The 26,873-nt window shown below is 44.2% G+C and overlaps 1 protein-coding gene across 1 annotated transcript in view; it reads left to right on the top strand.

The window, feature by feature from the left end:
- LOC144536346 (glutamate receptor ionotropic, delta-1-like) overlaps positions 1 to 26,873 on the top strand; it is a 719,688-nt gene that overhangs the window by 320,699 nt on the left and 372,116 nt on the right. Inside the window, exon 3 of the mRNA XM_078279431.1 lies at positions 25,069 to 25,353. Within this exon, the coding sequence (XP_078135557.1) occupies positions 25,069 to 25,353 (285 nt within the window). The remainder of the gene's footprint in view (positions 1 to 25,068; positions 25,354 to 26,873) is intronic.

Below are 26,873 nucleotides of genomic sequence, written 5' to 3'. Positions count from 1 at the left end.
ACAGATTGGATGATGGCTGAGTAGAAAGTGGTCAGCAGCTCCTTAGGTAGATTAAACTTCCGTAGCTGTCGCAGGAAGTATAACCTCTGCTGGGCCTTTTTCTGGATGAGTAACTAAGATGCTCAGGGGGAAATGTAGTAGAGTAAAAGTAAAAGTTTCCTGAAATATAAATAAGTAAAGTACAGATATGTGAAACAATTCTACTCAAGTACAGTAACGAAGTATTTGCACTTAGTTACATTACAACACTGGCAACTTCATTTCCAACTTATTACCACTGGTGATACACTTCTTTTTGAAAGGTCAAGAACCTCCACCACCTACATTAGACAGGTCCCTATATAGTAATACTCTCATCTACATTAGACAGGTCTCTATATAGTAATACTCTCATATACATTAGACAGGTACCTATATAGTAATACTCTCATATACATTAGACAGGTCCCTATATAGTAATACTCTCATATACATTAGACAGGTATCTATATAGTAATACTCTCATATACATTAGACAGGTCCCTATATAGTAATACTCTCATATACATTAGACAGGTCTCTATATAGTAATACTCTCATATACATTAGACAGGTATCTATATAGTAATACTCTCATATACATTAGACAGGTATCTATATAGTAATACTCTCATATACATTAGACAGGTATCTATATAGTAATACTCTCATATACATTAGACAGGTACCTATATAGTAATACTCTCATATACATTAGACAGGTATCTATACAACAGGGTTAACAACCCTGTACGTATTGCACAAATGACACATTTCCACATATCCTACGCAGTACATAATGACATATTGAACAATCCAACGGCCTGTATTGCACCACTAACATATTGCATAACCCCAATAACCTACTTACTGCACGATGACACAGTGCACACCTGTTGTCTTCCTTCCTTGGCTTGTCTCTTTGTAAAACATAACTATGAATTATCAACCATATCTGTGCTTAACCTAGCTTCTAGTCAGAGCTGTTCAGCTATTTTTGTGGCAATTTGGTTAAAAGAAACCCACATTTCTCAAAAAGAAAGTTTGAAAATGGGTCAAATTAGACATTTTGACTTGTCATAGTAGGAAAAGCACAGCTGAGATTGGACGATGGCTCAGTTCCAAGTGTCCCAGTGAGATATTTCAGTGAGTGAGCATGAACAACACCAGGGCCTCTCCTAAGTGGAACGCAGCCATCATTAACGGGTTTGAATACACCTGTGCTTTACCTACTATGACATGTCAACATGTCTGCCGTGAAAAAGGTCTATTGTTAGTGAACATGGTATAACATCTGTCCGTTAAAATGGAAAATCTATAAAAAAACGTCAATAAACATCAGCTAAATAAAGGAGGAACCTCAGCCATTGATAATGTCTGTCATGTCTGACAATTTATTATTAAATCTTCTTCCGTATTTCATGCAGCACTTATAAACACTAAAGATGCAAAGTCAGTCCCTGCCATAGACTTTTATAAAATATTAATGGACAACGCATCCGGTTCGGGGATGTGCTGCAAATGCGGAAGTGCCTTAAACCTGCTTTCTATCTGAATTCCTGCAGGGGGAGACTCCTTAAACCTGCTTTCTACCTGAATTCCAGCAGAGGGAGACTCCTTAAACCTGCTTTCTATCTGAAGTCCTGCAGGGGGAGACTCCTTAAACCTGCTTTCTATCTGAAGTCCTGCAGGGGGAGACTCCTTAAACCTGCTTTCTATCTGAATTCCAGCAGAGGGAGACTCCTTAAACCTGCTTTCTATCAGAAGTCCAGCAGGGGGCGACACGTGCGGTTGCAAAAGGAGTTTGGTATCTGTAGAAGTCTTTGAGAAAGTGATCCCACTTCTCACTTGATTTATTACCTCAGTAAACATTTTCATAATGAGTTTATGGTCTCAATCGCTAGTTTGAAGTCTTCTGCAACACAGAACGATGTTCATTTTTTGAATTATAGTCTTGTTGAGTTTAAAATCAGCGATAAAACAGGGGGGGTTTTAGGGCGTAGCTATGATGTGACTGCCAGTGAAAGTGTGTAACGTCCTCCCTCTCGTCTAAAATCGTCACATCCCAACCAGGATGGCTTCTCCACAAACCAATGGGTGACGTCACACATGCTCTGTCCGTTAATATTATAGAGTCTACGGTCCCTGCGCGAGAAGATTATTTAAAAATAAACTAGACACGCAATCAAACAGACAAGTTAATAGTGGCTCGCAACAAAATCCATCTAACAAAAGGTCAATGAAACTAATTACTCGTTAAAGGTTGGATGAATGTGAGTTTTTGAAAAGTGGTTTTCTGCTCGACTCGTCCTATCCTTTTTAAGGTTGTTTTTGTGACCGTGACATTTATCTGTCAGTGCGACACTTTAAAGCACAAAGACAAAATGAACATAAACTGTCTTTAATATTTTAAAGGTCCCATGGCATGAAAATGTCCCTTTATGAGGTTTTTTAACATTAATATGAGTTCCCCCAGCCTGCCTATGGCCCCCCAGTGGCTAGAAATGGTGATAGGTGTAAACCGAGCCCTGGGTATCCTGCTCTGCCTTTGAGAAAATGAAAGCTCAGATGGGCCGATCTGGAATCTTCCCTTTATGATGTCATAAGGGGAAAGGTTACCAGAGAATTTGGCCCCCCCATGAGAGAGAGAGAGAGAGAGACATCATGGCTTTCAAACGAGCAAAGTGGCAGTTGGTCAATGCCACACCCCCACCCTCCATCTTGCTCCCCCCCTCCCCCTCTCTCCTCCTCAATAACATTTAAAGCTACAGACACAGAAATGGCACATCCTAAGGAAAGCTCATTGTGTACAGTATTAGGGGACCACTAAGGTCTATATAAAAGAGACTTCAGATACAGTATTAGGGGACCACTAAGGTCTATATAAAAGAGACTTCAGATACAGTATTAGGGGACCACTAAGGTCTATATAAAAGAGACTTCAGATACAGTATTAGGGGGACCACTAAGGTCTATATAAAAGAGACTTCAGATACAGTATTAGGGGACCACTAAGGTCTATATAAAAGAGACTTCAGATACAGTATTAGGGGGACCACTAAGGTCTATATAAAAGAGACTTCAGATACAGTATTAGGGGACCACTAAGGTCTATATAAAAGAGACTTCAGATACAGTATTAGGGGACCACTAAGGCCTATATAAAAGCATCCAAAAAGCAGAATGTCATAGGACCTTTAACTAAAACCATGATCTTCTTTTCCGAACCAAAGATAGTGTCCCTGAGTCTCAGTGTGTCTTTCCCCTTTATAAAATGGATAAAATATGCACATGCATATTTGGGTGCACATTTGTGTACCCTTACTGTACGTACACACCGCCGCCAATTTGAGCTTCTAAAGATACAGGAAGTCATTCATTTTCAATGGAAGCTGCATCTCTTAACTACAAGGAGCGTCAAATCTGTCGGCGTCGCGTTTTGGGCGTTTTGAGCGACCAGAGCGTCAATCAGAAAGTTGAAAGTAGGTCTACTTTACGGTTATGAGCTATGACGCCGTTCAGCGGCAAGCAGCGTGTTTCATCACCCGTCATCCACTTTCCCCATACACCGACATACACACACACACACACACACACACACACATCAACAGACACACACACACACACACACACACACACACACACACACACACACACACACACACACACACACACACACACACACACACACACACACACACACACACACACACACACACACACACACACACACACACACACACACACACACACACACACACACACACACACACACACACACACACACACACACACACACACACACACACACACACACACACACACACACACACACACACACACACACACACACACACAGCAACAGACACACACACACACGCACACATCAACAGACACACACACACACACACACAGATGCACACACACACACACGCACACACACACACACACACACACACACACACACACACACAGAGACATACACACACACACACACACACACACACACACATACACTCTCCAGTGTCGACGGGGCATCGGCTGGTTAGGGGGTGAAGCCGCGGGGATGAACTACCCTAATAAAGTCTGGCTCTGCACCATTATTAGCCTCATAGGTCGTTCATTTCAGCCCCTTATTAACAGAGACGGTGTTGAGAACAGGAGGAGCGGGTGGGTGGATTGTAGTGGTGCAGGGTGTTGTGGGTAATGGGGCTACAGAAGCGTCGAGATAGATAGTTTAATTAAGCATGAGAGAATTTAAGACACCGCCGGCCCCAAGGTGAAAAATGAGCTCTGTGTGTGTGTGTGTGTGTGTGTGTGTGTGTGTGTGTGTGTGTGTGTGTGTGTGTGTGTGTGTGTGTCTGTGTGTGTGTTTGTTGGGATGGAGGTGGTAAAGACACAATAGGTTGATGAGTTGATTTCCCCGTGTTGTTTATGTTTTGTTGTGTTGTTGTGTTTTACATATTTATCTGGAACATATCTGCATTCATTAAAGATCCCATGTTGTAAAAAGTGAGATTGCCATGTCTCGTTTGATTATAAAGCAGGACGAGGTGCTATATTAACTAATACTGTGAAATTATCAGTGTATCAAGTGCACACAGCCCGTAGTCAGAAACGGTGCCTTCTAAACAAGCCGTCGGGATATATATATATATATATAGTAGGGGTCTCTCAGGCACATGCACACATAGACATTAAAGGGGGCTTTAGCACCGGCCCTTTTTCTTTCTTGAGAGAAAGTGAACCCTACGCCTGCACTCCTCGCTACGCTGGTCGCCGTAATGACGGCGCCGTTGATTACAGGAAGGTGTTTACGTAGGTGGAGCTTCAATGCAGCAGGCTGAGAGGAAGTGGAAATGGAACTGGTGAGCAGAACAAGTGTTGTTTGGCAGTACTTTCAGTCAAAAGAAGGCCATTCAAGTCCAGCTACATGTTCAATCTGCAATGCTGATTAGTCTGGTGGTGGCGAGGACCCTAAACAATACACAACATCACCGCTGTTACAACATCTGGTATGAAACATCTGGAAGAATACGAGCTGAGCATGAAGGAATCTACAGACAGCAGCCAGAATGCAGCAACTTCAGGTACGGCAAAGGAAGGACAGTCACTGTTTACTTCATTAATGTGTTGACTGTGTTCATGGACTGAGGACGGGACGAGGACTCAGCAGAATCTCAACCAGGGGATTCAGGACTCAGCAGAACCTCAACCAGGGGGTTCAGGATTCAGCAGAACCCCAAAAATCTGGATTCGGTGCATCCCTAGTATTAACAAAAAAAGCAATGTTTTGTGCACTTGAGACCCCCTCCCCCCACAATGTCTGTGCACGTCCCTGGGGGTCCTGTTTTTCAGCTGAGGGGTCCACGTTGAAGACCCCTCGTCCAGACGTCCTGATGTCAGTGTCCAGTAAACATCGAGTGAATAGTTGTGATCAATAACTGTTGTAGTTAATTGGCTTCAATATGGCAAAGTGATTTTCATCATCCCATCAGATTAAATGAGTGTAATCAACAGTAGCTTCAGAGAAATGACTCATCAATAACTATAACGCACGTGTGCCAAAGCGCGGTTTCATTACGTTTTATGGTTTTTAAAGCACTTTGGAGCTTTTTTTCCTCTCTTTCCTGAGCAGATTTTCCTCCTCTTCCCATTTACTGTTGTTCATAAACACGCTCCGTTGTTACGCTCCTGCTGAGACGCCACGGTGTGATTTACCAACAGCACTTAAAGGGTGTCATTTTTCCCAGAAATTTGTTTTTCTATTGGCTCATCTCTGCAGAGCCGAGGGGTTCAATACCCCCTCGGAGTCGCTGAGGCTAAAACTTCATGCACTCATACTTCCAAACCTAGCGAGATGAAAGAAAAGAGGGGATTAAGAGAGACATCAAGTTGAGAAGATGAATGAAAAGAGGAGGGGAGACAGGGGATGAAGGGAGGGGAAGAAGGAGGGGAGACAGGGGATGAAGGGAGGGGAAGAATGAGGGGAGACAGGGGATGAAGGGAGGGGAAGAATGAGGGGAGACAGGGGATGAAGGGAGGGGAAGAATGAGGGGAGACAGGGGATGAAGGGAGGGGAAGAAGGAGGGGAGACAGGGGATGAAGGGAGGGGAAGAAGGTAATAAGGGAGGTGCTGATAGAGAGATTAACTTCAGAGGAGGATGGAGAGAGACAGATACACACAGAGACACACACACACACACACGCGCGCGCCCACAAACACACAGACACACACACACACACACACACACACACACTCCAGTATCGACGGGGCATCGGTTGACCTGAGGCATTAAGATGTGTGAAACAAGAGAAAGATGTAAGACATGAAAGTAGGAGCGAGTGTAGTGAGTGTTGTCCCCATTGATAAGAGCTCAAATGTCCAAAAAAAATAACGTAACAACGTGAATGGTTCCTTACATCGCTCCTCACAGGTAAAATAATATGATCAGTTCACTACTTTCATTGAATTTGGGCGTTTTATTCAATGATATAACATCTAAAAAAGAACTGATACAAGAATGTTGAAAAAAAAGTGACCAAAATATTGAAAAAAAATAAAATAAAATGTGGGGAGAACCCAAAAAAAAAAAAACACAGAAAAGAAATCAACCAAAATATAAAAAAAAAGGGACAAAAACACTGGAAAAGCTTCCAAAACATTGGTATAAGTGACAAAACATGTAAAAAAAAATCTTGAGCGACAGATGCCAACAAATCCACAAAAATCTCCATCCCCACAGGACAGGCACAGACACATCCGTTCTGCTGCTGCGCTGGCTGCTCGCTTCTCTGTTCACAACCCTGCAACAGCTGTAACCAGGGTGGGAAATTAACCTTTTTGCCAGTCTTGGTGGCGTACCAACGGTATCGGCGCCTGTGCCCAGCAACCCGTTCGACCCAGAGGTGAACTGTTCCCCACTCCGCGCTCCCCTTTCCCCTTCTCACACAGCTTCTCTGCGCACGGTACCTTCTCAGCAAGCAGGGGCGCCAATTTGCCAATTCCCCACACGGTGAAATGATAGATAATACAGTAGAAAACCGCTGTGCTCGTGCCGCCCCCCCATGTGTCATGAAAACATGCCGCCCCAGGCGGCTGCCCGGTTCGCCTGTGCCAAAAGCTGCCACTGTAATTTGACACTATAATTTAAAGTAATTTAGAAGAAAATAGAGAGTTTTGTAAAGTAGGTGAGTACATACTCGTCATGTTTTAAGACAGAACTAGGCGATGAAATACTTGTTCAGTGGAAAAAGAGACGAATGGGCCACTGTGGCTGGTGGATGCCCATTTTTACCAGCCACTTATATCTTTTTCCGGAAAAGAAAGTGCACTAGCATATTTTGAATTGCTTCAATACATCATTTCTTATTATTGTTGATACATATTTTATTAATTTAGGCAAATAAAAAGCCTGCGCGACCATGGTAAAATTGTGTTTGGTCATATTCTGCAGTAATTGTAGGCCTACATGTTTAATGAACAAAACAAATAGTGACTATCTCTCAGTTACATAGCATTTAACAGTCCCTCCTGGATTTCACGGCCTTTTTTTGAGATTGTTGCGGCCCAAAATGCCTGATTTTGCAGGATCTTTTGTAAAAAGTTGCCATAAAAGATGTTCCGTGCCGTCGTCCGTCCGTGGGGCCGTCGGCCTTCATTTGGACCGATTAGACTTGTATAATCGGCGGGGCGGGCACTGTCGGCAGTCGGACTCAAATGACCCATCTGATTGGTGGAGAGCTAACCAGGAAACGGGGAGCGGGATGAGCGTGACTAGAGTCTCTCAAAATCTGATGAACATCTGTTAAACTGACCTTTGTTGATCTGAAATGAAGATTCAGCAACTGCACGGCCTGTTTCTCTCTTCAAATGTTTTCAGAAACACGTTTTGGTGAACTATTTTAGTCCAATATGAGATCGTATTCTGAACGAGACGCCATGATGGTCGGGGAGCAGCCAGACCCACGTGACACGTTCGTCCAATCAGCTGCTGGTTTTCATTTTTGGGCGACAATACAGATTAGCGCCGCCTGCTGTTGTGGAGACGTAGTACGTCCCGTCTCTTTAGTGTGTTCCGAGGAACTTTTTTGACCAAATTCAGCCCAACTTCCTTTTCTGCCGACGTTTGGCCGTCGGCTCTGTGTGTCTGGGCCTGAAGTTGTCCTCAGCAGGAGTTGAAAAAATGGATTTCCCTGCTGGTATATGTGCATTTTTGTGACTCTATAGTTTGAATCTCTTGCGCTATATCTTTTGATTGATCAACATCAGCAACGTAAATCCTCACTCCCATGAAAATACTGTGCATTAACACTGTACTGAGAAAGACATACAGTGTTTGATAGACAGCAGAGGAGGACGAAGAGTGAATAAGAAACGGAGAATTCCCTCGTCTTGCTGCTTTGTCTCGTGCCAGTGATCTGTTCAATCAGGCCTCGTCTTGAAGCACTAATCCTTTTGTTTTTTTACGCTAGGCTGGCTATGTCTTTCCACTGCCTATTGATTATCTGTGCTTCCTGGCCCTCTGCGCGACACATGACTGAATCTAATTTCCCCTCTTATTGTGCTACGGTGATTTAAAAACAATCCGGTCGCCGTCTTAATTCATGGAGCCAGATGGTGTGGAAAAGGTGGAGCTGAGAGTAAAAGCAGTGTCTAGATATTCACGGCGAGCAGATGATCTGATTCTGGCGTACTGTATAAGACACAATGGTCATTTTCATAATTTTGATTCAGTTACAGATAAGACATCTTTACCACAGCGGTTAGAAAAGATCAAAAGGCATCAAAAGTGTGACAACAATGTAAAAGAAAATGAAAAAAACTGTGAAAAAAAGCCACACAAATGTCAAAAAAAGCATTGTGTTTTTAAAGGGATGAGACGTCCTTTCCTCTGAAGCTGCTCCCTGTATCCTCGCTCATAGCTCCTCAGAGATCCCGCCTCGCTCATAGCTCCTCAGAGATCCCTCCTCGCTCATAGCTCCTCAGAGATCCCTCCTCGCTCATAGCTCCTCAGAGATCCCTCCTCGCTCATAGCTCCTCAGAGATTCCTCCTCGCTCATAGCTCCTCAGAGATCCCTCCTCCATCCTCGCTCATAGCTCCTTAGAGACCCCTCCTCCATCCTCGCTCATAGCTCCTCAGAGACCCCTCCTCCATCCTCGCTCTAGCTCCTCAGAGATCCCTCCTCCATCCTCGCTCTGGCTCCTCAGAGATCCCTCCTCCATCCTCGCTCATAGCTCCTCAGAGATCCCTCCTCCATCCTCGCTCATAGCTCCTCAGAGACCCCTCCTCCATCCTTGCTCATAGCTCCTCAGAGATCCCTCCTCCATCCTCGCTCATAGCTCCTCAGAGATCCCTCCTCCATCCTCTGTTACGGAGCAGGGACCTTCTACTAAATATTGTATAAAATTAAGTAGCATATTAAACTGGGTCTACAATAACGTGTACGGCGGCCTAAAGCCTTTATACATAACCTTTTAGTGCATAGAATACTAAGCTGTTAAAATAATAATTGTTGGCATGATTTTATAAATAATCTTTTAATTATCAACATAACACAGTGTATTCTTTGGGATGAACTGTATCTGTGGGTGGCTACATTAGTGACTACCTATAGACCAGTAAGCCTATCATCAGTGGGGATTTATATTTGCTAAAAATATGTTCATGTTAAGACTAAATTTCAAAAATTATCAATAATTCGGAGGCCCCCCTGCAGTGACTCTGAGGACCCCCTAGTGGTCCCGGACCTCCTGTTTGAAGATATCTGGTCTAATGAAACCGTTAAACCACATTACCATATCAGGAGCTGTAGTTTGCTTTTCATTGAGTCGATTCTGTGAGTTGTGCATTGGTTTTGCAGACATACTTATGAGTTATAATTACTTAATCATGATTAGAGAGAATATAATCCTGAGATTGTAGTTCACTCCAAACAATAATTAACTAAGTGGCATTAGCTATTAAAAAGCCAAGAAGACAAAGAGAATCTGCAGCTATTTTCAACAATCTGATTAGTTCTCGTGTAGCGCTTGTATTTCGTGATAAAGCATTACATGCCAGGTTTGCATAGCTGCCTCTCTCACTGATATTTGCCTCTCATTAATTGAAGCCATCTGTGTAGCCGGAGAAATTGCACGCAGCTGCAAGGATGTTTACATCCTCGACAAATCATTCTCCAAAAGCACGGACTGAATATTTCTCAATGCATTATTTTAGACATCATATCCCTGCATCTAAATCACATTTAGTCACTGTCTGAAAGTCCTTTAAAAACATGTTTTGTTGGGGGTATAAATCCATAACCTAGTGCTCAAGAAAACTACTAAGGATGCAATACTATTTATTCATTTAAGTGCAATACATCACATAGTCGTACGGACAAATATTCTGCTGGAAACTATTCTGCTGTTTATATATGTTCATTTATTACCCTGTGTTTTTAAAAATCAATGACAATGAAAGGATCTGGAAGGATATTATGAGTTTGTTTCTGTGAGCTAATTTGTGAGTAAGATATCGATGAACATAACTCTAATAAGGAGAGAGGGAGCGAGGCGGAAGGAGGGAGGGAGGGTTATCTTTGCCTTGTTCCGACTCTAATGGTTTCTGTCTCCCGCCGTCTGGTAGGAGTCACTCTGTAAGTGTCATTAGGATGCACGGGGAGTCGCTTCGGCTAAATATTGCGCAGGGTTCATTTAGCACAGATGAAACCGTTGAGTCACTGTGGTCTCGTGGAGCGAGTGAGTCACGTCGCAGCCCAAATCATTTAAAGCTGGCCGCTGAGTGACTTATTCCAACAGCTCTGGGCACCGTTGTTTATCTGAAGCCTCCAAAACCTATTAGTCCCATTCTAGTATATAATGCTAATTAGTCCTCTGTGATTTCAGGGGCTGGAGTGACTGGGAGTTTCAGTCTCAGATGCTCCGAGGCTCATTAAACGTGTGATTGTTCTCGTCACATGCAGGGACATCAACAGAAGACGGGAGCCGTTATAGATCTTTGTGTATTTGAGAGTCAGACCCAGAACTGCAGCTAACGATTATTTTCATTGTCGATTAATGTGTTGATTATTTTCTGGATTAATGCATTAGTTGTTTGCTCTCTAAAATGTTAAAATGGTGAAAAATATGGATCACTGTTCCCCAAAGTCCAAGATGACGTCCTTAAATGTCCTGTCCCAGAGGAGAGAAGACACTAGAACATATTCACATTTAACAATCTGACATCACACACGTTTTACTGTTTTTTCATAAAAAATAACTCACACCGATTAATTGATTATCAAAATAGTTGCCGATTTATTTAATAGTTGACAACTAATGGATTAATCTTTGCCGATCTAAATGGGGAAGCATGCTGGGAAATGATTGTTCTTATTCTTAAAGCTCCACTGATCAGTCGTTCTTTATGTTGACAGTGAGTCAAATGGCTCCATGTAATGTCACTTATAGTGACAAAATAAAATGGCCATAGACTTTGCAGTTCCCCTTAGCTCTATGGAGAATTTGGTTTGTTTTGTTTTGGGTTTTCTGGCCTGCAACTCAGCTCTCACCAGTGGTGTAGTCTATGTGATACACAGGTATATGGCGTATACCCACTAAGAAAGGTCAAGAGGGGCGCCTGGATAGCTCAGTTGGTAGAGTGGTCGCCCATATATAGAGGTTTATATTAGAGGCCCTTTGCTGTATGTCATTACCCCCTCTCTCTCCTTTCATTTCTTCAGATGTCCTGTCAATAAAGGCCTAAAATGCCCAAAAAATAATCAAAAAAAAGAAATAAAAGGAAAGGTCAAGGGTTTCTGTATACCCATATGAAAGGTCCCCTATCTGGTTGGCTTTTAGCAAAAAGTTATGCAAGTTCATTAGCTCCCTCACCACATTTGTGTCATTATCTTTGAGACAATTTAAATGTTGTCGTTGGAATCATCGCCTCGTCATCGCTTCCTGAAAATACAGCCAGATGCTGACGAAGCACGGCTTGCAAACACAACCCGTTCTCACCCGCAACTCGTAAAATACTGACCCTTGGTCAGTGTCTCTCAGCGTCAGACACCAACGCAAAAATCACTCTTTAGCGTCTGTATGGAACGCACCGGGCAGAGCAGCAGCACGATCACGGCGCTGTAAGATGACGTAGACACACATGACAGTAGAGAGTAGTATGAAAGACCTAAAATCCTCATAAGGAGGCAGGTTGGGGGGGTGGATGGGTCAAACAACACAGGAATTTCACCCAGGAGACCGGGATTCGTGTCCCGTTCTTGTTCCATGTGTCCGTTAAACATACGTCCCGACCCAGAAAGTCAAAAAGTAACGTCAAGAGACCCGACTAAGCACATCTAAATATGACTCTATAGGAGACTTTTTGCACCAAAGGCACCTAACTAAGCATCGTTTTTTGACGCGATGGGAGTGAGAATGTGTTGGCAAACACAGTGCTGTTCTCGCAATAAAAATGAATTCCGTACACTTGGAGAAACAGCTGCATGTTGATGCTCTCCCCCACGCCTCTGTCCTGCGTTTGTTCCCAGCTCGGAGACATTCAGCCCGAGTTCAGCCAAGTTTGACTCATCAAACATTAAGCTGCAGGATCCAGCTGCATGTTTTTTCTGGTGAAGACTACCTGGCATTTTTTGCTTCCTGCTCCTCTGCCGCTGCATAAATGTGTTGCTTTAACATTTCCCTGGTGGGAGCTCAGTCATAACATGGACGCTGCCCTTTGGAGCTTCTCTTGACCTTAAAGTCTGGACGGATCATCTCCTGCAGAGCAGCTCAGGCTCTAACCGGAGATGAAGGCTGCTGAGAGACTTAAACCTTGGCTGTGTGCCTGTCACGGGAGAACACGGGGGGGAAGGATCTCCATGTGTGTTTGAAAATGTTAGGACAACAGGGAACCTTGCATTGTAACATTTAAAATACCAGCAGTTGAGGATGTACTTGCATTCTTGTGTCTATTTAGCTGATCCAGGATTAGACACAACAGTTACTTACTGTAGTTAGTAGCATCACTCTCTACAGACTATATCGAAACAGATAACTTTGCAGCATCTAAGTGCTCCTCCAAAATGTAGTACATACATGAACATAACTTCCAGAGGACATTAAAGGGTCTCTTGTCAGGAAAAACACTCTCTCGCATTGCCAGCTCTGTCTCCACAGCGCTGTGGAAAAAGGTCTGGCTACACCACAGATGCATTCTGGGATAGGAAAAAAACACTCTCTGGGTATTTTGCATTTCTTTAAACCAATCACAATCGTCTTGGGCGGCGCTAAGCCCTGGACGCAGTGACGGTGACTCTGCTAAATAGTCTCGGGAAGGAACTTATTTTGGTGGAACATTTGCACCCTGCAACAGAAAATGCCACATATAATATTAAATGAAGTTAACTGTTGACATAACACAGTAACGTGAGCTGTTTAAATGAGCTGATACATGGTTAAACCTCATTGGCTCTTACCAGTGTATCTCTGTGTGTACTTCATCCACAGCAATCCCACCAATCAGTCCCAAAACCTCCCAGTTAGAGAGGAAATGACCTTCTTTGTAAATCTTTACAATCATTCCCTGAAAGATCCAAGCAGACCTGACTTGTTGCAACATCGAAACTTGACATTTTCAGCGTGTAGCTCGCTAGCTCGAAGTCTGTATTTGTTTCCCGAAGCAAAGTGATTTTGAGAACACACAGAGAGAGGAAAGTGAGGGGCAAACCCTGATGGATGTCAGGGTTTATCCTGGAAAAAATGCACTTCCATAGCCTAGAAATGTAATTTGCAGCCAGGGTCAGTTCTAGCAACTCTCCGTTGGCTTGAGAGCTGGAAAAACCAAACTCTGGCCGGGCCAATCACATTGTGTATAGAATGGTGGGCGGGCTCATGGCTGCTGCTGCTGGCGAACAGCGGTCTTTGGAATCGGCTTTGGCCGCGACTCTGGAAGACTTGGAGTTAAGCTTTTCTTTGAGAAAAGAACAAAGAACGGTACTGAAGTTTAATCTACCAACTAGCATTGCTCTGATTGGTTGTAGAGCTGTCCTATTGCGTGCAGAGGGAATCTGAAAGACAACCGTTGATCCCGCCCCTCAGATTGAGCCCTGCCAATGGTGAGTTCCCAGACCCAACATCTGGATGTGGGTCTGGCTTGTCAGGCTAGCACTTCCGTTGATCCAGACTAGGAAAACATAAACACGGGTCATTTTCAGTGTTTGAACAAACAACCAGTTCTGTCGTTTTTCTATTGAGGATGATCCCAAATAGTAACTCTTTTGAGAACAAGATGATGCAAGTCAATGGGTGCCATCCTGCAAATATTTAAAATCTGTTTTAGAAGTATGGAGACGTCAGGGCTTCCAGGGAAACATAAACTGTGGTGTCTGCAGTTTGGCCTCAGGCTCTGACTTGTGTGGCTCCAAACAGGGTTTGATGTACCTGCTTTAAAGGGGGAGCGGATGATTGGATGGGAGGCTGGCACTGCCTCAGCAGTGTGTGGACAGAGAACAGATTCTGGAGCTCCATATCTGGTTCAATAGAGGAGTTTAAATGCACCACGGAGATAATACTGTCGCTGTGTGAGGATGTAAAAATACAGAGAGTGGAACTGTCTCAGCAGGAAGTGGAGCTCGCATGAATTGGTTTTAGAGGCAGCACTTAGGAGTATTATAGGTTGGGAGCAAGATGGGTGTTTGGAGGTTGGACTGGGTTTAGGGCAGCTTTTATGGGTCACGTCAAACTCAGTGGGGGGGTAGTACAAGCATTTTGTGAGGAAAAAAGGGGTGCATCTCCCACAGGTTGCAACAGAAAATCAGACAAATGTTTTATAACTCCCCTTTAGAATATATATAACATACCGAAACACCTTCATTTATATAAATTAGCACATTTAATTAGATAATGCCTCATTTGCATAATTCACCATTAAAGTTCAGAAAACTTGTAATGCAGAAAAATATTGTCTTAATGTAAATAACGAACTGTGGAAGTTTCATGTCGATATCTGTTAGTTCATTTTTTTTCCCTATTCACCTGTAGTGTCTCCCCTTAACATGGGCTGCTATGGGAAACTGGCATCCCCAATTTCAGTATTTTCCAATACTACCACTTGGATCTCTTAGGACTTTTTATATGTTATAGAGGATACTTTTCTGAGACTAATGCCGACCTTACATCAAACGACTTCACAAGCCATTCCACTGTCCCAGACTAATGTCCAATATCATAATGAAACCCTGAGAGCCTGGTTGGGGGGTCTCCCGTCATCTCCCATCATCTCCCGTCATCTCCCGTCATCTCCCGTCATCTCCCGTCATCTCCCGTCATCTCCCGTCATCTCCCATCATCTCCTATCATCTCCCGTCGCCTCCCGTCATCTCCCGTCATCTCCCATCATCTCCCGTCGTCTCCCGTCATCTCCCGTCGTCTCCATTATTTGGTGTAAGGTCATAAAACTCCATCCCAGTCAGTCTTTCTCCATGTGTGAGTAGTTATGAGAGACAGGAAGGCCAAACTAAATCCGATATGAATATTTCAGATCAATACAGACCTCCTAAGCCTCTTTTCATCATTTTTGACAGATGTTGACTGAAATGCAGTGTTGATAAAACAGATCTAATTGTAGTCTTGCAATGTGTGACCCTGTAAGATCCCCAGTCTTTACACATCATGACATTATGTCTTTAACGGTAGATGTGAGATGATTGTCTTTAGATGTGAGATGTTGTCAGACTTTAGTTTTTTCAGTCTTCAATGGACGGTAGGCATTTACAGGCATGGTACGTATAACAAAACACCGTGAAGTAATCCGTGTTAATCATCAGCATTTGATGGATAAGTATCGAAAAAATGACTATTGGCAATATACAGACACAACCGGTCTGACGCATTTGTCTTTTCGCTGTGCTTTTCCCAGGCGATCGCCCTCGAAGTGCAAATAGAAACCATTTTACACATCTAAGAATCTTAGAAAGAGTTAGGTCCCAATCTTGCACCCGACGCAGCGCAAAGCCCGACCCAAGTGTCTTTGCTAGTTTAAGACCGACGCAGTTGTCAGTTTCCCATCCAGCGTCCACGTTGTTTAAATAGCAAATGGGAGGTGTGTTCAGGTGCATTCTGGGCGTGCTGGTCTTACAGGGAGGTGTGTTCAGGTACATTCTGGGCGTGCTGGTCTTACAGGGAGGTGTGTTCAGGTGCATTCTGGGCGTGCTGGTCTTACAGGGAGGTGTGTTCAGGTGCATTCTGGGAGTATTGCTATCTTGAGGCAGTGGGAAGTGATGGCACCATTGACCAACAAAAACCTGGTCTAAAGTCAATAACGCAGCATTTCATTGTTATTTTAACAGAGCATTAGTAAAATGCTCCTAGACTCGTGCACAGCGCGTGCACACTATGCTTGTTACACACACAGGGACGCACAGCAGCACACACACACACACACACACACACACACACACACACACACACAGGGACGCACAGCACCACACACACATGCAGAAGATTACAAATAACAATATTACGGTGCAGATCCTCCATCATAACAGCAATGCTCCAAGGTCCAAACGCGCCTGGCTTTTAAAGGGAATGGGAGATGATCTCTGATTGGTTGATTGCATGTTACGCCCAAAACACACCTCTGATTAATGAAGACACTAAGGTCAACCCTTTTGAACCATGCGCCCGGCGCACGGACCCTTTTTTCCGCCGTCAAACTAGCAAAAGTGGATTCTTACACGAAATCCACATCCTGACCTCCACCGTGTGTGGAGCAGCAGTGACAGATTGATTTATTTGTATTAAATTGACCCGATGAGTCAGATTCCAATCTTATCTGGTGGGCTTTTAGCAAAAAGCTTTTACTAATTTAACACAAGATTGCACTCTAAATGCTCCTGTGCAAGTTCATTAGCTCCCTCGCCACATTTGTCTCATTATCTTTGAGACAATTTAAATGTTGTAACCTCCCCCCACCATCTCTTTTCCTGAACCTAACTGTCCCGTTCTTGTGCCGCATGTCAGTGTATTTGTACGGGGACAAGTATGTAGCATAGACCTATGGCACACACCACAGCATTTGTAGCATCAGCTAATTTGCAATGCACATCCCTCGATGGACCCTTTTTTAAATACAATGACTCAACACTTACATAAAAGACAGTACAGAGGGCGCCCAGATAGCTCAGTGGGTAATGCGTGCGCCCATATATAGAGGTTTACTCCTCGACGCAGCTGGGTTCGACTCCGACCTGCGGCCCTTTGCTGCATGTCATTCCCCCCTCTCTCTCTTTCATGCCTTCAGCTGTCCTGTAAAATAAAGTTAAAAAAAAAAATAACCTTAAAAAAAACAAACACTACAGAACACAAACTCATAAATAGATACTGTAAAATGTACGTGTGAATTTTCACATGCAGTATATGTACATGGATATTTACATACATCATTTAAATGTAATTGGTGTAGGAAAGTGACTTTGCTGAGAGAAAGCAGTAAGACCGCTCAGGTGGCAGAAATGCAGTGTTGATAACACCAATGTAGTTACAGTCTTGCGATGTGTGACCCTGTAAGATGTCCCAGTCTTTACATATGATGACTTTAACGGTAGATGTGAGATGATTGTCTTTAGCTGTGAGATGGTGTCAGACTTTAGTTGAAAGAGGTTATGCATGTGGGGTCATGTTGCATAATACCTGTACTAGGGGAGACACACACACTGTCAAGTCTCTTCTGATTTTTTGTGCAGATTCCCCACTTGAAAGGGATTTGATGCATCCACCCCGGAATAAAGAACTGGATTTCACTCAATGACCAAACACTTCTTTTCCTTTTTTCATTATTTTATTTTGGCACACTTCAGCAGTTCAATTTGAGTTATTGCTTCAGCCAAAGAAGGCATTTGGGATTATTTGTAGGTCTTTAAGCTGCTTAACAGTTTTGTCTTTTCTACCAGTACCAGTAGCAGTAGCAGTAACAGTAGCAGTACCAGTAGCAGTAGCAGTAGCAGTAACAGTAGCAGTACCAGTAGCAGTAGCAGTAACAGTCGCAGTACCAGTACCAGTAGCAGTAACAGTAGCAGTACCAGTAGCAGTAGCAGTAGCAGTAGCAGTACCAGTACCAGTAGCAGTAACAGTACCAGTATCAGTAGCTGTACCAGTATCAGTAGCTGTAGCAGTAACAGTAGCAGTACCAGCAGCAGTAGCAGTAGCAGTACCAGTACCAGTAGCAGTAGCAGTAGCAGTACCAGTAGCAGTAGCAGTAGCAGTAGCAGTAGCAGAGGCAGTAGCAGTACCAGTACCAGTAGCAGTAGCAGTAGCAGTACCAGCAGCAGTACCAGTAGCAGTACCAGCAGCAGTAGCAGTACCAGTAGCAGTACCAGTAGCAGTACCAGTAGCAGTACCAGTAGCAGCAGCAGTAGCAGTACCAGTAGCAGTAGCATAAGCAGTACCAGTACCAGTACCAGTAGCAGTAGCAGTAGCAGTAGCAGTAGCAGTACCAGTACCAGTAGCAGTAGCAGTACCAGTACCAGTACCAGTAGCAGTAGCAGTACCAGTAGCAGTAGCAGTGGCAGTAGCAGGTGAAAAACCTTTAACACAAAGAAAAGAAAATACACATTTTTATCATATTTTTTAACCATTTTTTTAAACCCATTTTTACATTTTTCATAGTACTTTTTACCCATATATAAAAGTAGTAATTAAACATTTGATCGTACTTATTTAACATTCTAAAGTGCAATTATTTAAAGCAGCACCATACATTTTAAATGAGCTCATATTAGCTCTTCATCTTCATCATCACCATGTTTGCTACAAACCTTTTCTGGACAATCTCTCCTTTCAGTTCTCGCCGTTTGCCGCTCGTCAACTTGTGTTTTCCTTTACTTCCGATGTTGTCTCCTTTTTAGTACACACATACGTGTGTTTACATACACACACACACACACACACACGCACATACACACACACACACACACACACACACACACACACACACACACAGGCACACACACAGACACACACACACACACACAAACACACAGACACACACACACACACACACACACACACACACACACACACACACACACACACACACACACACACACACACACACAGGCACACACACAGACACACACAGACACACACACACAGACACACACAGACAGACACACACACACACACACACACACACACACACACACACACACACACACACACACACACACACACACACACACACACAGTCACACACAGACACACACAGAGACACACACACACACACACAGACACACAGACACACACACACACACACACACACACACACACACACACACACACACACACACACACACACACACACACACACACACACACACACACACACACACACACACACACACACACACACACACACACCATCCTCCATCCATGGAAATGTACTACACTCAAGCAGTAGCATACTTCATGTTAAACATGAATATATTCTGATCTGATTACAGCAAAGACAACGTCGGCAGTGTTGACGGTGAAATAGGCTCCAGAACATTTCCTTCTGTATTGACAGGCACAATATTAGAAAAACAATAATTATTTATTTTACTATTTTTTAAATGACATTTATATCTGCATTTATCTCAAAACCTCGAGACTTTCAAACATCAAAATGTCATTTATTAATATGTATTTGTGTCTAAATGACATATAAACATCTTTTCCTATTCTGTGTTGCCTGGAAACGCTTCCGTTCTATTTCTAGCATGCACGTGCGTGTCACGCAGGCAGTGTGTAAGCTCTCACATGGGAACGGACATAAAAACAGACACGCCACGCATCTGACACGCTCACGCCACGCAGCCAGTTTGCAGGAGGCCTTATATTTTACATTGAGGGAGGGTTTTGCCCAAACTCTGACAATTGGCTCTGGCTAAGAGTAAATGTTTTGTCATTTATGGGATCAGTGTAAATAATACTCACTACAAAAGAGGTGGCAGATTAAAAGAATAGTTCCAGAAGGTGGCAGCAGTGCAACCATACGGATGCCGGCTGCCGTAAAAGTCTCCTTGGACCTCGCCGCTCCTATGGCGCCATTCTGATGCTAACAAGCCATCACCTCCCGTTAGCATCCCGTTAGCATCCCATTGACTGCCATTCATTCTGACGTCACTTTGACAGAGAATACCTTTACATCTGAAGCGTTTAAAGACTCTATTTGTCCGTTGTTTATTTCTAAAGAAACACGACAATGTATAAAAGGCTCCATTACCTTGTAGCTCACGTTATGGCTCCGTAGCAGACGTTTTTATAACAATAGGCTAACGATTGGGTCATAACCACGAGACTTCCTGTCTCATAGTAGAGGAGTTACCGTATAGTACAGGAGAAGCTCTCAGGCAGTTTGGACTTCCATCAGCTGTTTAAGTGTAATGACTAATGTTAACTATCATTTTAGTGATCAATAATGAGCCTGTGTCTATGTTATCTCCTTACATATACCTACGCTCTCCGTCTCTGCTAGATTGGGAATGATTGAGATTTCTCTTGGTACAGCTACCAGAAGACTTCCAACTTTCAGACAGGTTGCTCACGTCACATCTACGTCTTCAAGCTCAGTTGGAGGCTGCTCAGTAACGCTCAGCCATCACCGGGAAAGAGCTTCTAATGTCCTTCACTGGTCTCCGTCCAGAGACACGGGACCTGGTGGTCCATTATATACTGTCTATGTGTCCACAACTCTAAGGCCCGACATCATCATGTGGTCTCCAGGTCTACCAGAAGACTTCCAACTTTCAGACAGGTTGCTCACGCCACGCCCACGTCGTCTCTCAGCTGGAGGCTGCTCGAGCAACGCCGGAAAAGCGCTCTAATATCCTTCACTGGTCTCCGTCCAGAGCAGCGAGATCTGTTGGTCCGTTATATATATATATATATATATATATATATATATATATATATATATATATATATATATGTCAATGCTTGCAGTGCCATGGAAGCATGCTGGGGAACAGGCTGAGATATACTGTTACTGGAGTAGCAAAAGGTCAAGGAACTGGGTCGGAATTTCAACATTTTGTTGTTCTTTTTCGACACTGTTCTCGATGTTTTTTTTCACTTTTCTTCCAATTTTTTTGTCACCTTTCTTTAAAGAAGTTTTTGTCACCTTTGGCGATGTTTTTGATGGGTTTTTTTTGTCCCTTTTTCACTTTTTTCCTGCGTTTTTGGAACTTTTTCCAACATTTGTCACTTTTTTTTCAACGTTCTTTTGTCATAGTTATGATATAGAAAGTTTTTAACATTTGGAAGCTACTAGTGATGACTGCTGTTACATTTTGAAAAGAATCTTTGCTGGCATGATTGATTGAATCTTTGCGTGTGCTGGTTGTGACTTTGTGTAATATTTGAGTTGACATAACTTTGAAGTAGCAGTGGTCTTGTCAAACCGTTAAAGAGAGACACCCCAGGTGAATAGGAAAAAAAAATGAACTAATAGATATCAGCATGAGACTTCCCCACTTGATTACAGACATTAAGACAAATATTTTTTGTATTACAAGTTTTTTGAATATTTATGTTTAAATGTGCAAATTAGGTATTATCTCATTAAATATGCGCTAATTTGCATATATTTCCTGAAGAGAAATCTGAACATTGGATAAAGCCAGATTCAAAATTCTCATTTCACTTTGTTGACATATTAGAGTCAAAGGTTTTTACAGAGGGGATTTTGGATATCTCTTTTTATCACTCCATTAATCAGAAAATACTGTCAACAGCCATCAAAAATCAATTTTAGGACTGTGGGACCATAGGGCCGTGGGAACATAGGGCCGTGGGAACATAGGGCCGTGGGAACATAGGGCCGTGGGACCATTGAGCTGTGGGAACATAGGGCTGTGGGACCATAGGGGCTGTGGGAACATAGGGCTGTGGGACCATTGAGCTGGGGGACCATTGAGCTGTGGGACCATTGAGCTGTGGGACCATAGGGCTGTGGGAACAGAGGGCTGTGAGAACACAGGGCTGGGACCATTGAGCTGTGGGAACATAGGGCTGTGGGACCATAGGGCTGTGGGAACATAGGGCTGTGAGAACACAGGGCGGTGGGACCATTGAGCTGTGGGAACATAGGGCTGTGGGACCATAGGGCTGTGGGAACATAGGGCTGTGAGAACACAGGGCGTGGGACCATTGAGCCGTGGGAACATAGGGCCGTGGGAACATAGGGCCGTGGGAACATAGGGCCGTGGGAACATAGGGCCGTGGGAACATAGGGCCGTGGGAACATATGGCCGTGGGAACATAGGGCCGTGGGACCATTGGGCCGTGGGAACATATGGTCGTGGGAACATAGGGCCGTGGGACCATTGGGCCGTGGGATCATAGGGCCGTGGGAACATAGGGCTGACCCCCAGCAGACATGAGTACTGGGCTTCACAAGGTCTTCTCTTAGGGTGCACTGACATGTATCTGAATGCATTTTATGAAAATGTGCAGCTATCATGTTAGTAGTTGCTGTTTCAGTTGTCTTTGGAAAAAATGTGCATCACTTGTCCACATGATTTTTTACGGATCACTTTAGCTACCAAATGAACCGTTATCTCCTCTCTCGTCCCTCCAGCCTGCGAGCTGATTGACGTCACTTTGACAGAGAATACCTTTACATCTGAGCGTTTAAAGACTCTATTTGTCCGTTGTTTATTTCTAAAGAAACACGACAATGTATAAAAGGCTCCATTACCTTGTAGCTCACGTTATGGCTCCGTAGCAGACGTTTTTTATAACAATAGGCTAACGATTGAGTCATAACCACGAGACTTCCTGTCTCATAGTAGAGGAGTTACCGTATAGTACAGGAGAAGCTCTCAGGCAGTTTGGACTTCCATCAGCTGTTTAAGTGTAATGACTAATGTTAACTATCATTTTAGTGATCAATAATGAGCCTGTGTCTATGTTATCTCCTTACATATACCTACGCTCTCCGTCTCTGCTAGATTGGGAATGATTGAGATTTCTCTTGGTACAGCTACCAGAAGACTTCCAACTTTCAGACAGGTTGCTCACGTCACATCTACGTCTTCAAGCTCAGTTGGAGGCTGCTCAGTAACGCTCAGCCATCAGCGGGAAAGAGCTTCTAATGTCCTTCACTGGTCTCCGTCCAGAGACACGGGGTCTGTTGGTCCATTATATACTATACTATGTGTCCACAACTCTAAGGCCCGACATCATCATGTGGTCTCCAGGTCTACCAGAAGACTTCCAACTTTCAGACAGGTTGCTCACGTCACGTCTACGTCGTCTCTCTCAGCTGGAGGCTGCTCAGTAACGCCGGAAAAGCGCTTCTAATATCCTTCACTGGTCTCCGTCCAGAGCAGCGAGATCTGTTGGTCCGTTATATATATATATATATATATATATATGTCAATGCTTGCAGTGCCATGGAAGCATGCTGGGGAACAGGCTGAGATATACTGTTACTGGAGTAGCAAAAGGTCAAGGAACTGGGTCGGAATTTCAACATTTTGTTGTTCTTTTTCGACACTGTTCTCGATGTTTTTTTCACTTTTCTGCCAATTTTTTTGTCACCTTTCTTTAAAGAAGTTTTTGTCACCTTTGGCGATGTTTTTGATGGGTTTTTTTTGTCACTTTTTCACTTTTTTCCTGCGTTTTTGGAACTTTTTCCAACATTTGTCACTTTTTTTTCAACGTTCTTTTGTCATAGTTATGATATAGAAAGTTTTTAACATTTGGAAGCTACTAGTGATGACTGCTGTTACATTTTGAAAAGAATCTTTGCTGGCATGATTGATTGAATCTTTGCGTGTGCTGGTTGTGACTTTGTGTAATATTTGAGTTGACATAACTTTGAAGTAGCAGTGGTCTTGTCAAACCGTTAAAGAGAGACACCCCAGGTGAATAGGAAAAAAAAATGAACTAATAGATATCAGCATGAGACTTCCCCACTTGATTACAGACATTAAGACAAATATTTTTTGTATTACAAGTTTTTTGAATATTTATGTTTAAATGTGCAAATTAGGTATTATCTCATTAAATATGCGCTAATTTGCATATATTTCCTGAAGAGAAATCTGAACATTGGATAAAGCCAGATTCAAAATTCTCATTTCACTTTGTTGACATATTAGAGTCAAAGGTTTTTACAGAGGGGATTTTGGATATCTCTTTTTATCACTCCATTAATCAGAAAATACTGTCAACAGCCATCAAAAATCAATGTTAGGGCCGTGGGACCATAGGGCGGTGGGAACATAGGGCGGTGGGAAAATAGGGCGGTGGGAACATAGGGCTGTGGGAACATAGGGCTGTGGGACCATTGAGCCGTGGGACCATAGGGCTGTGGGACCATTGAGCTGTGGGAACATAGGGCTGTGGGACCATAGGGCCGTGGGACCATTGAGCCGTGGGACCATAGGGCTGTGGGACCATTGGGCTGTGGGACCATTGAGCTGTGGGAACATAGGGCTGTGGGACCATAGGGCTGTGGGAACATAGGGCTGTGAGAACACAGGGCGGTGGGACCATTGAGCTGTGGGAACATAGGGCTGTGGGAACATAGGGCCGTGGGAACATTGGGCCGTGGGACCATTGAGCCGTGGGACCATAGGGCCGTGGGAGCATAGGGCCGTGGGAACATAGGGCCGTGGGAACATATGGCCGTGGGAACATAGGCCGTGGGACCATTGGCCGTGGGACCATAGGGCCGTGGGACCATTGGGCCGTGGGACCATAGGGCCGTGGGAGCATAGGGCCGTGGGAACATTGGGCCGTGGGACCATAGGGCCATGGGACCATTGGGCCGTGGGACCATAGGGCTGTGGGAACATAGGGCTGACCCCCAGCGGACATGAGTACTGGGCTTCACAAGGTCTTCTTCTTGGGTGCACTGACATGTATCTGAATGCATTTTATGAAAATGTGCAGCTATCATGTTAGTAGTTGCTGTTTCAGTTGTCTTTGGAAAAAATGTGCATCACTTTGTCCACATGATTTTTTACGGATCACTTTAGCTACCAAATGAACCGTTATCTCCCTCTCTCGTCCTCCAGCCTGCGAGCTGATGAACCAGGGCATACTGGCGTTGGTTACCTCGACGGGCTGTGCGTCCGCCAGCGCGCTGCAGTCCCTGACGGACGCCATGCACATCCCTCACCTCTACATCCAGAGGAACAGCGAGGGGTCGCCGCGCACCGCCTGCCATTTCAACCCGAGCCCCGGGGGGCAGCGCTACACCCTGTCCGCCCGGCCGCCCGTCCGCCTCAACGACGTCATGCTGACTCTGGTGGAGGAGCTGCGCTGGCAGAAGTTCATCATCTTCTACGACATCGAGTACGGTAAGTGATCGACGGAGGGGATGGAGGGAGGTGGGTGTCTGGGAAATGAAAAGTTGAGGTCGTTGTGCGTTGTGGAAAAGCTGACAGACATTCAGCTGCTGGCTGTTGAAAGTTGTTTTTTGTTGCAGACAGGGATTTAGTCTTTGGGCATTTTATCAGAATACAGCATAGAAAATCTGCTTAGAAATATAGAGAATATTGGATAGGATACAACAACACAATGCTATTCTACTAAATGAAACGCCAGAGCAGGGGGAATGAGAGGGGGAAACGCCAGAGCAGGGGGAATGAGAGGGGGAAACACCAGAGCAGGGGGAACGAGAGGGGGAAACACCAGAGCAGGGGGGAATGAGAGGGGGGAAACACCAGAGCAGGGGGAATGAGAGGGGGGGGGGAATGAGAGGGGAAACACCAGAGCAGGGGGGAATGAGAGGGGGGAATGAGAGGGAGAATCAGAGCAGGGGGAATGAGACGGGGGAAACACCAGAGCAGGGGGGAATGAGAGGGGGGGGGGAAATGAGAGGGGGAAACACCAGAGCAGGGGGAATGAGAGGGGGAAAACACCAGAGCAGGGGGAATGAGAGGGGGGGAATGAGAGGGGGAAACACCAGAGCAGGGGGAATGAGAGGGGGAAACACCAGAGCAGGGGGGAATGAGAGGGGGAGAGCAGAATGAGAGGGGGAAACACCAGAGCAGGGGGAATGAGAGGGGGGGAATGAGAGGGGGAAACACCAGAGCAGGGGGAATGAGAGGGGGGAACACCAGAGCAGGGGGAATGAGAGGGGGGGGAACACCAGAGCAGGGGGAATGAGAGAGCAGGGGGAATAAGAGAGCAGGGGGAATGAGAGGGGGAAACGTAGCAGAACATATTTGTTTTTGAACCATAGCGTAGCTATGTAAATATGCCAGACATTCACCTGATGTTGGATGCATGTAGAGAAGTAATTGAAAAAGCCTGAAAAAGAATGGATGCAGGTCGCCTAAATTATTTAATAGTTTTCTGGCCTTGAAAAAGGTTTCCATGACCGGATATTGCAGCAAAACTTTAGACATCGACTCCCCTGTCTTCTGTATTTGTTTGCAATAGCTTACTTTGGACTGTATCTTAATGAAATCACATTAGGCTCAATGGATTTTTGAGACTGATCAATACAGGATGGTAGCAATTACAATATAAGGATTTAGACAGATGGAGGCATTTAGCCTCTCTGATACTCTAATCCAAAGTGAGTAAGTGCACCAGTAACTGCGGGCCAGAATCTGAATCCTGTAAGAATGAACTCGGGGCGCAGTTAACATCAAAACCAAAGGACAACAGTGAGGCTGCAGAGAACTTCTTGTTTTCAGCAACCCATCCTCGGACTGTGAAGATGAACATAATTGCTCTGTTGTAAATGCATCATGAAGCCATTACGTTTGGAAGACAATCAGAAAACTGGCTTCACATTAGGGCTGCTTGATTATGGAAAAGAATCATAATAACGATTATTTTGGTCGATATTGAAATCATGATTATTTAT

Source organism: Sander vitreus, chromosome 21 (genome assembly GCF_031162955.1).
Source record: "Sander vitreus isolate 19-12246 chromosome 21, sanVit1, whole genome shotgun sequence".
Classification (NCBI taxonomy): Eukaryota; Metazoa; Chordata; class Actinopteri; order Perciformes; family Percidae; genus Sander; species Sander vitreus.
This window is presented reverse-complemented; position numbering and strand designations above follow the sequence as displayed.